Source organism: Leptodactylus fuscus, chromosome 10 (genome assembly GCF_031893055.1).
Source record: "Leptodactylus fuscus isolate aLepFus1 chromosome 10, aLepFus1.hap2, whole genome shotgun sequence".
NCBI lineage: Eukaryota > Metazoa > Chordata > Amphibia > Anura > Leptodactylidae > Leptodactylus > Leptodactylus fuscus.
This window is the reverse complement of record NC_134274.1, coordinates 9612861-9629294: the sequence shown is the minus strand read 5'-3', so window position 1 is coordinate 9629294 and position 16434 is coordinate 9612861. Positions and strand designations below refer to the sequence as shown.

Here is a 16434-nt window from a genome sequence, read left to right as displayed (position 1 = left end):
CGACAGACAGAACCCGGGGTGGGGGGGTGAGACAGGACCACAGACAGGGCCGGCAGCCGAGCGAGCGAGCGAGTGAGGGAGCAGTGAGGTGTATGGAGAGCCCTGAAGGCCGGCGCGGGGAACGGTAAGTACCTGCAGTCCTGGCAGCCGGCATCAGCTCTGCACCTGTCAGTCAATTTACTGACAGATGTGTGCCAGGAGGGGGCGCATTGCATTGTCATGTAGCTGATATACTATATATGTGTTCTATGGTGTATATATGTTATGTACACACTCTATATACTCTACTGTTATACTATATATGTGTTCTATGGTGTGTATATGTTATGTACACACTCTATATACTCTACTGTTATACTATATATGTGTTCTATGGTGTGTATATGTTATATACACACTCTATATACTCTGCTGTTATACTATATATGTGTTCTATGGTGTGTATATGTTATGTACACACTCTATATACTCTACTGTTATACTATATATGTGTTCTATGGTGTGTATATGTTATGTACACACTCTATATACTCTACTGTTATACTATATATGTGTTCTATGGTGTGTATATGTTATATACACACTCTATATACTCTGCTGTTATACTATATATGTGATCTATGGTATATATACTTTATATACACACTATATATACTCTACTGTTACACTATATATGTGTTCTATGGTGTATATATATATATATATATATATATATATATATATATATATATATATATAATATACACACTCTATATACTCTGCTGTTATACTATATATGTGATCTATGGTATATATACTTTATATACACACTATATATACTCTACTGTTACACTATATATGTGTTCTATGGTGTGTATATATATATATATATATATATATATATATATATATATTATATACACACTCTATATACTCTGCTGTTATACTATATATGTGATCTATGGTATATATACTTTATAATATACACACTATATATACTCTACTGTTACACTATATATGTGTTCTATGGTGTGTATATGTGTATATATATATATATATATATATATATATATATATATATATTTATATATATATATATGTTATATACACACTCTACATACTCTGCTGTTATACTATATATGTGATCTATGGTATATATACTTTATATACACACTATATATACTCTACTGTTACACTATATATGTGTTCTATGGTGTGTATATATATATATATATATATATATATATGTTATGTACACACTATATACTCTGCTGTTATACTATATATGTGATCTATGGTATATATACTTTATATACACACTATATATACTCTACTGTTACACTATATATGTGTTCTATGGTGTATATATATATATATATATATATGTTATATACACACTCTATATACTCTGCTGTTATACTATATATGTGATCTATGGTATATATACTTTATATACACACTATATATACTCTACTGTTATACTATATATGTGTTCTATGGTGTATATATGTTATATACACACTATATATACTCTGCATTATATACTAAGATGTTCCATATGCTTTATATGGATGTACACAGTGTATATACTCTGCTGTTACACTAGTGCACGGTGATGGGGCTATTCTATAACATGGTATTATGTTCCAGCAGTTATGGGGTTACAACCTGGACCTATGTTCGGGGTCACAGTGTAGAGATGCAGACACTATGAGGGTTGTGCATAGCTCCTAATTTGATTTGGGAGCACTATGGCACCTTGGCAGCATGGTTTATGGGACCATTGGCATGCAACACGTGGTACGGGGCCACCGTGGCTGGCGCATGGGTTACGGGGCCACCGTGGCTGGTCGTATGGGATACGGGGCCACTCTGGCTGGTCGTATGTGTTCTGGAGAGTGCTGTGACTGGCATCAGGTTTTTTGAGATCACTGGCACACTACCCATGTCACAGGGCCACTGTGGCTGATTGTATGTGTCATACTGGACACTGTGGCTAGTAGCAGCTGTTACAGGGCACTGTGGCTAGTTGCAGCTCCTATAGCTATAGTGTGGCCAACTGTAGGTGTTACAGGGGTGCTCTGCTTGATGGTATCTGTTACTGGGGCACGGTGAACGGTTACAGGTCATATAAGTGCACTGAGGCTGGTTGTAGCTTTTACATGACAGCAAGGCTAGCTGAAGCATTTATAGGGGACTTATGGGTGCACTGTGGCCGGCTGCAGCTCTTATAGGTGCACTGTGGCCAGCTGCAGCTCTTATGGGTGCACTGTGGCCGGCTGCAGCTCTTATGGGTGCACTGTGGCCGGCTGCGGTTCTTATGGGTGCGCTGTGACCTGCTGCAGCTCTTATAGGTGCACTGTGGCCGGCTGCGGCTCTTATAGGTGCACTGTGGCCGGCTGCGGCTCTTATGGGTGCACTGTGGCCGGCTGCGGCTCTTATAGGTGCACTGTGGCCGGCTGCGGCTCTTATGGGTGCACTGTGGCCGGCTGCGGCTCTTATGGGTGCACTGTGGCCGGCTGCGGCTCTTATAGGTGCACTGTGGCCGGCTGCGGCTCTTATGGGTGCACTGTGGCCGGCTGCGGCTCTTATGGGTGCACTGTGGCCGGCTGCGGCTCTTATAGGTGCACTGTGGCGGGGTGCGGCTCTTATAGGTGCACTGTGGCGGGGTGCGGCTCTTATAGGTGCACTGTGGCTGAGTGAAGGTCATATAGGTGCACTATCACCGGCTTGTTCTTGTTATGGGGCACCAGGTATGGTAATTACGTAGCAGCTGCTTTACATTCACCACTAGCTGCAGTACCATAAAAAAGGGTTTCCTGGAACATGAACCTGGCGCCCCCTATTGTATAGAGCTTGTGAAGGCCACTGGAAGATGCCATTGTGTATTACTCAGTATCAGTAATAGCCGACATCCATGGGGAATCCTATAACTACTCCACTTATTACACTATAGACAGTGTGACTGTGTCCGCTGCGTCCCCGGGGCCTGTTCTGTTGGAATAATTTACTGCTCTCACTTTAACAATGACCTCTGACCCCGACTGTGGAATAATTTAGGGCTTTGTGGTTTTGTTTTTCATGCAATTGTCCTAGCACAGAGGAGCGGGCGGGTGTCTCCTAATGTGTGTAGGTAAAGGACACGGTGCTGACATATACAGGACCTGAGCAGTAGTAATAGGGGCTGTGACTGCAACGTTTAGGCACAAAACGATTGAGCATTGCTGCAGTTTTAGCACCCTCGGGGTCCCAGTGTGACGTCATCCACTCATATTAGTGAAGGAGTTGCAGGATGACACCGCAATCTTTGGTTGTGCAACAAGAGTTGCGGCCAAAGTCGTTATGGAACCCCAGCCTTATACAGAGCTTGGAACCACCATTATTGGGTCAGTTTGGGGGGTCCCTAACAATTTTTGGGATTGTTCGGTGGCGCACACTTAGTCCTATAAATGGTGATGGCCATATGGCGGCACACATGCATCTGTAGTACAGTATCAGAACCCACACGACATTTTTGCACCATATCTAGTACTTTTTGCACACTGAGAATGGTTCTGGAACGTTTGGATGAGATGACAAGAACGTCGCCATGCGGTGACTTTGTCTCTCCAGCCCCGGTTATGGGGGTGGGGGCTTCTGTATTATAGAGGAGGGGGGGGGTCGCACTTCCTACACTTTACTGTTATTAAGACAAGTGGTGTCCTGGGGATAGTGAGGCCATCGCCCGCTGACATCATACATGAGGAGTGGGCTGCAGGATCCATTACACGATTAAATCATCCCATCCGGCTGTCTGGACTTAATCACACTTAAGTGCCCGTGTGCCGCCGCCGCCGGCCCCTCCTGGGGTTTATGGCTACTGTGAAGGAGGCGGCCGCAGATCTAGAGAAAGGGCACGATCTTATTTTGATTTCTATTAACATTGATTTTTAAAAAAAAAAAAAAAATTTCTTCTCTTACTGTCGCTGGAATAAAAAATGCGACCAAACCGAAATGATTAAATCCGGTCTGTAGACGTTTCCTCTGCGGACTTTGTTTCAATCATACACGCTGCGATTTCCAAAACCGCGCCAGTTTTGGAAATCGTGGCGTGCCGCACCCTGGATTTACCGCACAGTGGGCATGAGATTTGCTAGAATCCCATCCGCTGTCCTGACTGTAAATCGCCGCATTTACATCTTACAGGGGCCCTGGCTTTAAAGCTTGGTTGCACAGAAGTGAATGGAGCTGAGGTGCAATACCAGACTCGGCCAGTGGACAGTTATGGCGCTGTTCTTAAAGGAGGCAGCCATGTTTATTAACCCTTTCCAGCAAATAGATGTACTGTGGTATCCTAACTGCAGTGTTCTTACTGCAAGTGAACATGTTGGGATGGGCAAAACTTGCACGCGACTGTAGGGGCCATGAAAGCAAAATGTGCGCGTTCCGTATTTTTCACGGGTTCTATCAATAGAATAGACAAGACCTTTACAATGGGCAGGAATAGGACCTCATACACATGCTGCTTTTTTTTCTATGGCCCGTATACTGCCCACCATTACGTATCTGTCACTATGGACGGTATATAGACTACACGTACATGCAGCTATATACAATGCCTAATGCTAAAGGATATATTAACCCTTCCTTCAGCACTGGTGAGGGCCTTTGTCTAAATCCTGAAGACAACCCTATGGATCCATTTGCCCCGTAACTCCCCCCTATATTGATTTCTATAGGGACAATGGCATTTATTGGCTCCATTATACACATTGCACCGTGTGCGGTTTTCTTTTGTCAGCCGTTCATTCAGGCGTTGGACACTTTCATGTGTTCGATGCATTTTTCATGCACCAGTCAAAACACATTAAAAATGCAGACGTAAACGTTACGCGCCGCGCATGCCAATGCCCCCGAGCCTCGCAGCTCCACGCTGAGCGCACCGCAACCTCTGCACATTCAGGGTTATACGGCCAAGTGCGCATTGTACTACCACTGACCTATAGCAATGCCTTAGAAATAATGGTGCAGATACCGCAGGTGAAAATTCTGCCTAAATGGAACTTTTTATTAGCATTTTTGTATTATTTTTCTTAGGTTCACGCTTGTGTTGCGCTCTCTGTCGTGCAGATCCATCAGGGGGATGGATCAGAACAACGGACACGCTGACACCGATGTGAACCCAATAGATTCGCCTTGATCATTTTTTGCATAGCCACTCTCATTTGAAATATAAAACCAGAAAAAGACGATTTTGGAGTCAGTATTGTATAAAATTACAAAAATTATATAATTGAATTAATTAATGCCTCCCAGTATACACCATAAAAAAACCTTAATAGGATACAGGACGGCCAAGAGATTTTCCTCACGTCTACGTCCTCTACGGCTTCTTCAGGAGTCAGGAGCCCAACAGGAACCAAAATTCATTGTATGTATCTTGTATGTATGTATGTATGTATGTATGTATGTATGTATGTATGTATGTGTGTGGTGCATGCACAATTCTTCATCACATGGACAAGGGATTATCAGTATCAGCTCACATTGCAAGTATGGGGACACCCAACAACCAATCAAAGAGGGACTTTCACTTTATAACCTGAATAGAAAGAATCATATGTATTCTGTGATTGGCCAGTGCTCAGTTCTCTGATGGAAATCTCTCCTGCACGTGCAGTCACTACGGAGGGGGATTAGCTCAAATGGTAGAGCGCTCGCTTAGCATGCGAGAGGTAGCGGGATCGATGCCCGCATCCTCCAGTTTTTGGTTCCGTAATTTTGTATCATGTTCTTGTACGTATTTGCTTTTTTTTACAGGTTTGTATTCATTTAAAGAAAATTCCTTGTTTAAAATTCAACAAAATATTTACAAGTCATCAGAATACAGTGCAGAAGTAATAGGGATAAGTGACAGGATAGACAGGGAGAATCCCTACTATGTTCCTATCTTTATATCCATCCATATATCCGGGACTGTCTCTTATATTAGCTTCATATTACTGTATATAGCCGGGACTGTCTGCTAGTACTGTATAGGGTCTGGACTGTCTGCTACTAGAGAGAATAGGACGGGCTGAATCCACGTGAAGCGTTGGTGGTATAGTGGTGAGCATAGCTGCCTTCCAAGCAGTTGACCCGGGTTCGATTCCCGGCCAACGCAGCAGTAACCTTTTTTCTTCTTTTTAATATACAATTCGTATATTCTGATGTATATTTATGCTGTTACTATGTTCTTGTATTCTGGAAATTATTTGCTGGCTATTGTGGCTACAGAAGTTATCATTATTGTATTAGCTGTATACCTAATTATATTCTAAATTGTTTAGATTTTACTATATTTTATTTCGTTTTTAATCTATTGAATTATTTAGTATTTATTTATAATATATTATTATTATTTTTATGGAGCATGCGCAGTGAGTGCGGACTAGTTATACTAGTGAATGGGCCGTGCCTGTGTAGGCTCACATGGCCTGCAGACTCGGCTGCTTCCAGGCTCCTTCGATAGCTCAGCTGGTAGAGCGGAGGACTGTAGTGGCTACACTGTGCGGTAATCCTTAGGTCGCTGGTTCGATTCCGGCTCGAAGGAAAGTTTTTGTTTTCCCCTCTAATTTTTTTCTGATGAGTGTTTAATACTTTTTAGATTTTCTAAATTCATATGAATCACAGTAAATATATTGAATTCTTTTTAGAATTTGTAAAATATAAGATTTGTTAAACTATTGATTAGATATTACACTAGGTGGCGCTATGTTACTGCAGACATGTGGAATGGTCTTATTAGAAATAGTGGGTTACTATAGGATAAGGAAGGCAATATACAGGGGGCATTGGGGTAACCACAGTTGGGGCACAGTCTAGGGGGGGATTGTTCTAGGGCATTGCAGGTGGCGCTGTATGTGCCGCACCTTCATCTCCCTATATTATAAAAATGTCTGTCTGTCTGTCTGTCTGTCTGTCTGTCTGTCCTCTAATGCGAACCAAACAACTGGACCGATCTTCACCAAATTTGGTACAGAGATACTTCAGATATCCGGGAAGGTTTAAGATGAGACTCCAACTCGCTCGGACGTACCGTTGCTGAGATACAGCATTCCAAATACAGTGCCCCCCCCCCCCTTAGCCAATACAAACCTGCAAGACTTTCACTCATATTCCAACTGCAATACACACGGTCACTCCACATGCACAATACAACACTGATATCCAAACTGAGATACACGCATCAGAGGATTAGATACACAGATCAGCACACAGTATCACACACCAGAGGATTAGATACACGGGTCTGCACACAGTCCCACAAACCAGAGAATTAAATACGCACTTCTGCACACAGTTCCACACACTGAAGGATTTGATACACGCGTCTGCACACGGTTCCACATACCGAAGGACTAGATACAGGCGTCTACACACAGTTCCACACTCCAGAGGATTAGATACGCGCCTCTTCACACAATACCACACAGGGGAGGATTAGATATGTGTGTTTGCACACAGTACCACACTTTGGAGGATTAGATACATGCCTCTGCACACAGTACCACAAGCCAGAGAATTAGATACGCGTCTCAGCACACAGTATCACACGGGGGGATTAGATACGCTCATCTACACACAGTACCACATGCCATAGGATTATATACGCACGTCTGCACACAGTACCACATGCCGGGGGATTGGATACATGCTTCTACACACAGTTCCACACACTGTAGGATTAGATACGCACCTCTTCACATAATACCACACAGGGGAGGATTAGATACACGTGTCTTCACACAGTTGTACACGCCATAGGATTAGATACACGCGTCTGCACACAGTACCACATGCCGTAGGATTAGATACGCGCGTCTACACACAGTACCACATGGGGGAGGATTAGATACGCGCGTCTACACACAGTTCCACACTCCAGAGGATTAGATATGTGCGTCTGCACACAGTTGTACACGCCATAGGATTAGATACACACGTCTGCACAGAGTACCACATGCCGTAGGATTAGATACACACGTCTACACACAGTTCCACACTCCAGAGGATTAGATACGCGCGTCTGCACACAGTTGTACACGCCATAGAATTAGATACACGCGTCTGCACACAGTACCACATGCAGTAGGATTAGATACGCGACTCTTCACACAGTACCACACAGGGGAGGATTAGATACGTGTGTGCACACAGTATCACACTTTGGAGGATTAGATACATGCCTCTGCACACAGTACCACAAGCCAGAGAATTAGATACGCGTCTCAGCACACAGTATCACACGGGGGAGGATTAGATACGCGCCTCTTCACACAATACCACACAGGGGAGGATTAGATACAGGCCTCTGCATACAGTACCACATGCCAGAGAATTAGATACGCGTCTCAGCACACAGTTCCACATGGGGGAGGATTAGATACGCGCATCTGCACACAGTACCGCACGCCAGAGTCATTAGATACGCGCGTCTGCACACAGTTTCACTTACTGGAGGATTAGATACGCGCCTTTTCACACAATATCACATGGGGAGGATTAGATATGTGCATCTGCACACAGTACCACACCAACAAGGATTAGACACTTGCATCTAAACACAGTACTACACGGGGAAGGATTAGATACAGCTTTACTCCAGGTATCCATAACAACTGATCACAGGTTTTTCACTGACATCCAAAATGAGATACACATAATCACATGACGCTTATGGACATACACACAAACAGCATACAAAATACACCAGTGCAAAACTGGACAATTCTTATGGGGCCAGTACACAAACATAAAATGTAATATACCCGTGCGAAGCCGGGTCCTCCCTCTAGTATATTCATATATATGTTAAAGAGTTTCTGCAGCAGCTGAGGAATGCTTTATAAAAATTCATGTAGGGGTATTCTTAGAGTACTAAATTTTATTGGTGGGGGTTCACCTTACATTTCTGTACTCAGCTGAGTGTATGGGATTGAGCTGCAGTACCAGGATCAGCCACAAGCATAGATGGCGCTGTGCCTGGATAAGTATGGAGTTGTAGCACTGACTTGCGCATTATGTCTCCTTCATTGCTTACTCAGGCACAGCACCATACACACGTTTGTGGCTGTGCTTGGTACTGCAGCACGGACACCACTAGTCCGATATTGATGCTTTGTCCTAAGGAATGACTTGTATTTCATGACGTGTTTTTATTCTATTTATGGCAGCTTTCATCACTCTCTGTGACCACCTGGAGGTATGACGCTGATAAAAGGCTCCTTCACGTATTCCACCGGGGAGGAATATCATGGGGAATGGAGGGAAGGTAAGGACCGGCCTCAACCCGATACTAATATACTGCCCCCCATTCATAGAAATAGATCTGACTGTCATGGCTTAAAGGGGTTTCCCATCTCAGTATTTATTCATATACCTATAGGATACCCCATAAGCACCTGCTATAGGTGGGACCTGCATCTGTCTGTTCCTGAAAGTTAATGGACAGGGGTGCGTCTACCCATCCACTTTCGGCAACAGACACGACTCCATGTTTGAGATATCTTCCAGAGGTGGGCTCCATATCTATCAGCTATATATGGCATATCTTGGGGATGCAATACCTCCATTGTGTATATAGCTTAGCCAGTAGCACTCTCACCTGAATGTGAGCTGAGCGCAGAATAACCAATACACAGTATATGGAGCCGCCATCTTCTGGCTCAGTACACTGCGCATTTATCAGTGTACCCATGAAGGTCCTGATCTGGTATTGATGACCTGTTCTAAAGGGGTCGGTATATACACTTATCCCTTTAGAATAGGGGGTAAGTGTCCGATTATTGGAGTGCTTGACTGAAAGTCTCCCTAAAGTCTTCTTGTGAATGGACCCACACTCCATACACTTCTATGGGGCTGCGGCACAGCTGGAGATTACAGTCCCATAGCAATAAATGGAGCATCGGTCATACAAGTGCACTGAGCTCCATTGACAAGGAGGCTTTAGGAGGACCTTCTGATTGCAGTAGGACACAGGGGTTGGGACCCCATTGATCAGACACTTATCCCCTGTACTGTGAATAGGCGGATAAGTGTCCATAATCCTCAAAACCCCTTTAAGGACAGACCATCAATCAGTCTTGAACAAACCCTTTAACCCCATGAACATTATTAAGGAGGTCCTACCATGGTCCTTACTGGGTCCATAGGGTTATCCCCATCTCGGCAAATAAGGGCCAACAACAAGTCTGCAGCTGATAGGGGGCAACATTGCTCTACGGTCTCTGTAGCTCCTATTCACTTCTATGGGAATTACGAAACGGCGTGAAGCAACGCCACTAACCTGCTGTGCATATATAGTGCATATATAGTGCATGTATAGTGTATGTATAGTGTATACAAGCTTGTTATTGTATGTCAGAAAATAGATTAAAAACCTGATATTGAAAAATATTGCTATTGTCTCCCCGCAGGTCGGAGGCACGGCCTCGGCCAGTTATTATTTGCAGATGGCACGGCCTATGTAGGGCAGTTTGAGAATGGACTTTTCAGCGGTTGTGGGGTTTTGACCTTTCCAGATGGTTCCAGGTAAGACGTCATTGGAAAATGAATATTGTAGTGAACCTATATACATATATGCCCCTATTCACACCACCATTCCTATCTTTCTTTTTGTATCACTTTCCCTTTTATGCTTTGAGCATACAACCCAAATCTATGCAACCTTATGCTATACTACCCATAGACACCTATTGTGGGTCCTATGTACATCGAAAAGAGATCCAAACTGTGGGTTTGTGCTATCCGAGCAGGCGCAGCATGTTCCCATAATCGCCATACATTATCAGGATGCAAAATGATGGTCACGAGATCTTGTGGCTCTGACTATAAGAGCGCCATCTACTGTAGTAATACTGCAGATATTGATTTGTCTGTAATATAATAGCTTGATAGTTGCAGTATTAATACAGTAGATGGCGCTCTTAGGGTGCATTCAGACTACGTAACGCCGGGCGTGTATGAGAGCCGTACACGCCGGCATTACGGCAGACTGCCGAACACTTCCCATTCACTTCAATGGGAGCGCTCGTAAACGCCGCTGTTACGAGCGCTCCCATTGAAGTGAATGGGAAGTGTTCGGCAGTCTGCCGTAATGCCGGCGTGTACGGCTCTCATACACGCCCGGCGTTACGTAGTCTGAATGCACCCTTATAGTCACAGTCACGAGTCTGCAATTGTATATTTAATGTCTACGTTGGTAGCCAGGGCTTGTCCAAATTTGCCAGGTCCAAATGCACTTCTTAATTCTTTATTTTTGTATCATTTTTCTTTGCTGTCTGATACAGTCTTTCTTCTGTGTACTGTATGTATAAGGTATGAAGGGGAGTTTCTTCAAGGAAAATTTCAAGGAGCGGGTGTATTCACCAGATACGACAAGATGAAATATGAGGGAGAATTTAAAGGTGGCCGCGTGGAAGGCTACGGTAAGCCGAAATCCGTCACAACAGCCTCATATTATCGATATTACCGTCTTGTGCCTCCATAAATACAACAGTAAATAAGACGCACTGTATGTCATCACAGTGGGGCTAATGTCTTAAAAGGGGTTGTGCAGGGCTTTAGCAGCTGGTCTCCACACTAGATAGCCCTTCGCAACTGCAGACAAAGCGTGACATAATGGAGGATATCACTCAAGCCTGGGGGCGGAGCTAGGTGGCAATTATATTGTGCAGAGATTGAAGCTCTAGCAGGAGAGGACACACCCCTAAAACCTCTATTCAGCTAATTTGCATAGGAATAAAATCCTGATTTCACGAAAATGGATCTGCAATCCAGAATAAGAAAGACCTCCTTGGAAAGTGTAGAAGCTGCCGTATAGATGGTTAGTCAGAGTAGGCAGCTGCTTAGGGCTCTATAGATGGTTAGTCAGAGTAGGCAGCTGCTTAGGGCTCTATAAATGGTTAGTCAGAACAGGCAGCTGCTTAGGGCTCTATAGATGGTTAGTCAGAGTAGGCAGCTGCTTAGGGCTCTATAGATGGTTAGTCAGAGTAGGCAGCTGCTTAGGGCTCTACAGATGGTTAGTAAGAGTAGGCAGCTGCTTAGGGCTCTACAGATGGTTAGTCAGTAGGCAGCTGCTTAGGGCTTTATAAGATGGTTAGTCAGAGTAGGCAGCTGCTTAGGGCTCTATAGATGGTTAGTCAGAGTAGGCAGCTGCTTAGGGCTCTATAGATGGTTAGTCAGAGTAGGCAGCTGCTTAGGTCTCTATAGATGGTTAGTCAGAGTAGGCAGCTGCTTAGGTCTCTATAGATGGTTAGTCAGAGTAGGCAGCTGCTTAGGTCTCTATAGATGGTTAGTCAGAGTAGGCAGCTGCTTAGGGCTCCATAGATGGTTAGTCAGAGTAGGCAGCTGCTTAGGGCTCCATAGATGGTTAGTCAGAGTAGGCAGCTGCTTAGGGCTCCATAGATGGTTAGTCAGAGTAGGCAGCTGCTTAGGGCTCTATAGATGGTTAGTCAGAGTAGGCAGCTGCTTAGGGCTCTATAGATGGTTAGTCAGAGTAGGCAGCTGCTTAGGGCTCTATAGATGGTTAGTCAGAGTAGGCAGCTGCTTAGGGCTCTATAGATGGTTAGTCAGAGTAGGCAGCTGCTTAGGGCTCTATAGATGGTTAGTCAGAATCGGCAGCTACTTAGGGCCCCATAGAAAATTAGCCAACATAAATAACCCCTTAGGGCCCCACAGGGAATGAGCTAGAGTTGACCCCTTTGGGCCCTATTGGAGGTTAGGACAGACTAGGTGGCCACTTAGGGTCAAATAATTGTATAATTTTCCCTTTGACTTCTTTTGTGCACCACACCTGTCTATAGATTGTGTGTGGGATTGCGGCCCATTCACTTCCATATAACTGAGCTACAATACCAAACACAACCTATAGACCAGGGCTAGGCAACCTTCAGCTGTTGTAAGACTACAACTCCCAGCAATGCATAGATGCTCTGCTGTTCTTGGAACTCCCATGGAAGTGAATGGAGCATGCTGGGAGTTGTAGTTTCACAGCAGCTGGAGTACTGGCGGTAATGTCATGTAATTTGGTCCTTTAGCGTCACCTCTGCTCCATCACTTGCTTTCCGCCCGCACAGGTCTTTTGACATTTCCCGACGGTTCCCATGGAATGCCCCGGAATGAAGGGCTCTTCGAGAACAATAAACTAGTAAAGAGAGAGAAATGTCAAGCTGTAATCCAGAGGGCGATAAGTGCCTCCAAAGCCTCCTGCTGCCTGGCCGCCAACCCAGTGTAAGCGGCGCGAGGACGGGCGCGTCACCCATCACATTCGACAAGTGCACTCAGCTTTTCTTTCCTTTTGGCTTGTTTACACTGCTTGCTGGTAAAAGCAGACGGATCGCTGGATTCAACGCTCTGAATGGCATATAGCTCTATAGAAATATATATATGTTTATTTATTACGGGGACAGAGTCTTCTTATATGTAATAAGCTGCTGCTTACCCTTCCAAGTGCAATGGACCTTATACAGTGCCTCCTCCAGTGATGAAGCTTCAGCAGCTTGCAACGAATACAATTCCTGCAGTGTATTCCGACACGATTGTCTTCACAGGCTTTTTTTTTCTGCTTTTTTTGTGTCCTTGCACAGTATCGGAGTTATTTGCATGGGCATTATAGTTTGAGGACTGAAATACAATATACAGTTACATGGAAGAGAGTACGGCCGGGAGTGTATATACCATATTAAGTTGTGTCCTGTTCCTCGTGGGCGGTATTATTCTGCAAAGGACCACCCACTCCATAAGGAGCAATGGGACGAGGAACTGGCTCCAGGTTTCTGATGATACATGAGGTGGGAGGGCATGGTGGGCGGTATAGCGGGATAACTCAGTGCCCAAATAGGAGTCTCGCACTTATAGGATAATATCCTTACTGCATATGTATAAGCTACAAAGCATTGTTATCAGCAATAATGTGCTGCAAGATATTACAGGTATAAAGCAAGTATATGCATGGGGTTTATAGGGACGTTCAGGGATGGTATGTATGGGGCCATTTGATGAGAATATTGTACCAAATTCCACTTTTTTAAGTATGTTTGGGTGTAGGGATACAGACCGGTGACAGGTAACCTGTCGTAGCTTCATTCAGGGATAGAGCTGGGACACAAACTAAAGATGGCCATACTCCTTAGAATAGATAGCGGTCCACTTGATTTCCTAATAGTCATTTCCCATACACATGAACACTCGGCTCAGACGCATGTGTTTCCAAGGGGGAGAAGAAAAGGATTGGGCATGTTGAAATCCAGCAGCTAAATCCTGATCTTACCCAACATTTGGGAAAAGGTTGGGCACCCCCATATATTTTAGATACAGGCTCAGCACACATTCATGATATGTGTATGGCCACCGTAAAGGGGTTGTGTTAGTAAGGACACTTATCCACTATACACAGAAGGGTCTGGGGGTTCAACCGTTGGGTCCCCCAGTGATCACGGTGGACCGAAAGTCCCCTTTAAGACTCCTTGTGAATGGAACAGCAATGCCCTTGTATGACCAGCACAACATTCACTTCTATAGGACCGCCGGGACTGTAATATCTGGCAGCTCCGTAGTAGTGAATGGAGTGACGGGCACAAAGAGGCTTTAGAGGTTTTGGTCCCCCCTTCTCCTGATTCCTGGGGTACCGGCGCTTGAACCCCCAGTGGTCAGGGAAGAAGAGTCCTTAACACCACAACCCCTTTAAGCCTTTCCCAAAGTTAAATTAACGTCTATTAGAAGATGAACCTATTCCATACGATAGGTTAGTTTTCAGGGGACAAGATTGCAAGTGTTTAATAGTAAACCATTTCCAGAAGGTAAGGGGAACAGGATCCCTCTAAGGCGATGAAAAGCAAATCAAAAAACTCAACAGTTCACCAATTTTTGAATCGATCCCAAATAAACAGATGCACGAAAATGGAAGCTCGGGACCGCAGCTTGAGGTAGGCCAAACAAGAGAAAAAGGTTTTCCAGCATCCCTCCAAAAGCACGGGTTATAATAAAACATAGCTTTTATTGCTAGGAGTTAAAATACATGTGTGTACAGCGGCCTACACGTTGCGGGAGCGTACCTCCCTTACTCATGGCATAGCGCAACTGAATGAACATAAATATTGGGATCCTGATATGTTTGCAGAGAACTACCCTAAGCGGGATTATAATATGTATATAAAATATCCTGCAGCGTCCTCTATGAAAGCGCAACAGAAAATCAATAAAAGTAAAAGTTTGCAAAGTACTCACCCGAAACGGGATTGAAACCACAAATCCACTCCTGTAGGGTGTAACCTCCCAAACACAACGAAACCAGGAACTATACAATCCGATCAAGTGCAATGAGCCACATGATCAAGGTGCACATGAGACGAGTCACGTGATCAGGGTGCACATGATAATGATCACATGACCCTATACAAATGATCTAGTAATAGCAGAGTGCAAATCCGACTGATACTGCCCCAGATTCATATAGCAAGCGGGAATGATGAAAATATGAATTGTTGCACCAGTGTCCGTCTGGCACAGAGTCCGTGTGTTATCATGGATGTCAAGGACAAAACAACGCATACCTGATGGACCCCGTTATAGTCAATGGGCTCCTTCGGGATCCGATGTTGTTTGGGCATCATTGCATCTACTATTTTGGGGATATTATCTGTAATATAAAGGGATCTGTCCTGGTGACAGACACCCTGTAAAATATATGGGAAATGTTCGTAATGAAGTCCGGCCATGGTGGCTGTAAACTTGTACATACTGGAAGCTCAGAGGACATGTCTGACAACCAAGAGGAGAGACTCGGAAACCTTCCACACAATAGTGTTACGATACGTCTGTGTCTATGGACAGGTTGAATGTACTTTGCGTCTTTGTTCATTGACAGTCTATGAATGTTATATGTAATGCTTGTCCTGACTCTGCCCATAGACATTAGAGATGGCTATTGGTGGCCCCATAGACCTAACAGCTATAGTGGCTCCCTATATGTTCCATTTTTTATGGGCAAAAACTGCAAATGATGTTGGCAGGGGTGTCATTTTGGCTTTACCTTGGTCTGAAGCAATGTTGACCATTTATTTGATGCCTTTTAGACTACAAAAGATTGCAAGTTGACCTTTGTTGGCCACCATTCTTGGTAATGTACATTTGTGCCAAAATTTCACACTCTGATCACCCAGAAGTGACTTATCAGACATGTCTATGGTATGTTCCAAGCCTACACAACCCAACTCTTGACCCAATAATCATATTGAGCAACAGGGCTTATACCTAGCCAAAGTTGTATAGTGGCCTCTTCCAACCCCATAAAATTTTTAGCTGACAATCAAAATAATAAAAGGATTACCAATCCCCTCCTGCACCCATGCTGACACTTCCCAGGTTTCCGCTGGCCCCTGTTCACCCGGCTCCAGCCCTGACCTGTGACCCTGGGCCGGTAACACCACTAAGGTG

The 16434-nt window shown here is 44.3% G+C and overlaps 1 protein-coding gene and 3 non-coding genes across 4 annotated transcripts; all 4 read left to right on the top strand.

Moving 5' to 3' along the window:
* Positions 1 to 29: 29 nt before the first annotated feature.
* On the top strand, positions 30 to 14597 carry MORN4 (MORN repeat containing 4). Its single transcript, XM_075257885.1, has 5 exons — positions 30 to 124; positions 9174 to 9271; positions 10416 to 10530; positions 11317 to 11426; positions 13077 to 14597. Exons 2-5 carry the CDS (start codon positions 9205 to 9207, stop codon positions 13232 to 13234), a joined length of 450 nt encoding a protein of 149 aa, XP_075113986.1. The 5' UTR covers positions 30 to 124; positions 9174 to 9204; the 3' UTR covers positions 13235 to 14597.
* TRNAA-AGC (transfer RNA alanine (anticodon AGC)) lies at positions 5649 to 5721 on the top strand. The gene has a single exon. It is a non-coding gene; the product is annotated as a tRNA-Ala (tRNA).
* Positions 6050 to 6121, top strand: TRNAG-UCC (transfer RNA glycine (anticodon UCC)). Its single transcript has one exon. It is a non-coding gene; the product is annotated as a tRNA-Gly (tRNA).
* On the top strand, positions 6460 to 6550 carry TRNAY-GUA (transfer RNA tyrosine (anticodon GUA)). Its single transcript is given in 2 exon segments — positions 6460 to 6496; positions 6515 to 6550. It is a non-coding gene; the product is annotated as a tRNA-Tyr (tRNA).
* Positions 14598 to 16434: the final 1837 nt, after the last annotated feature.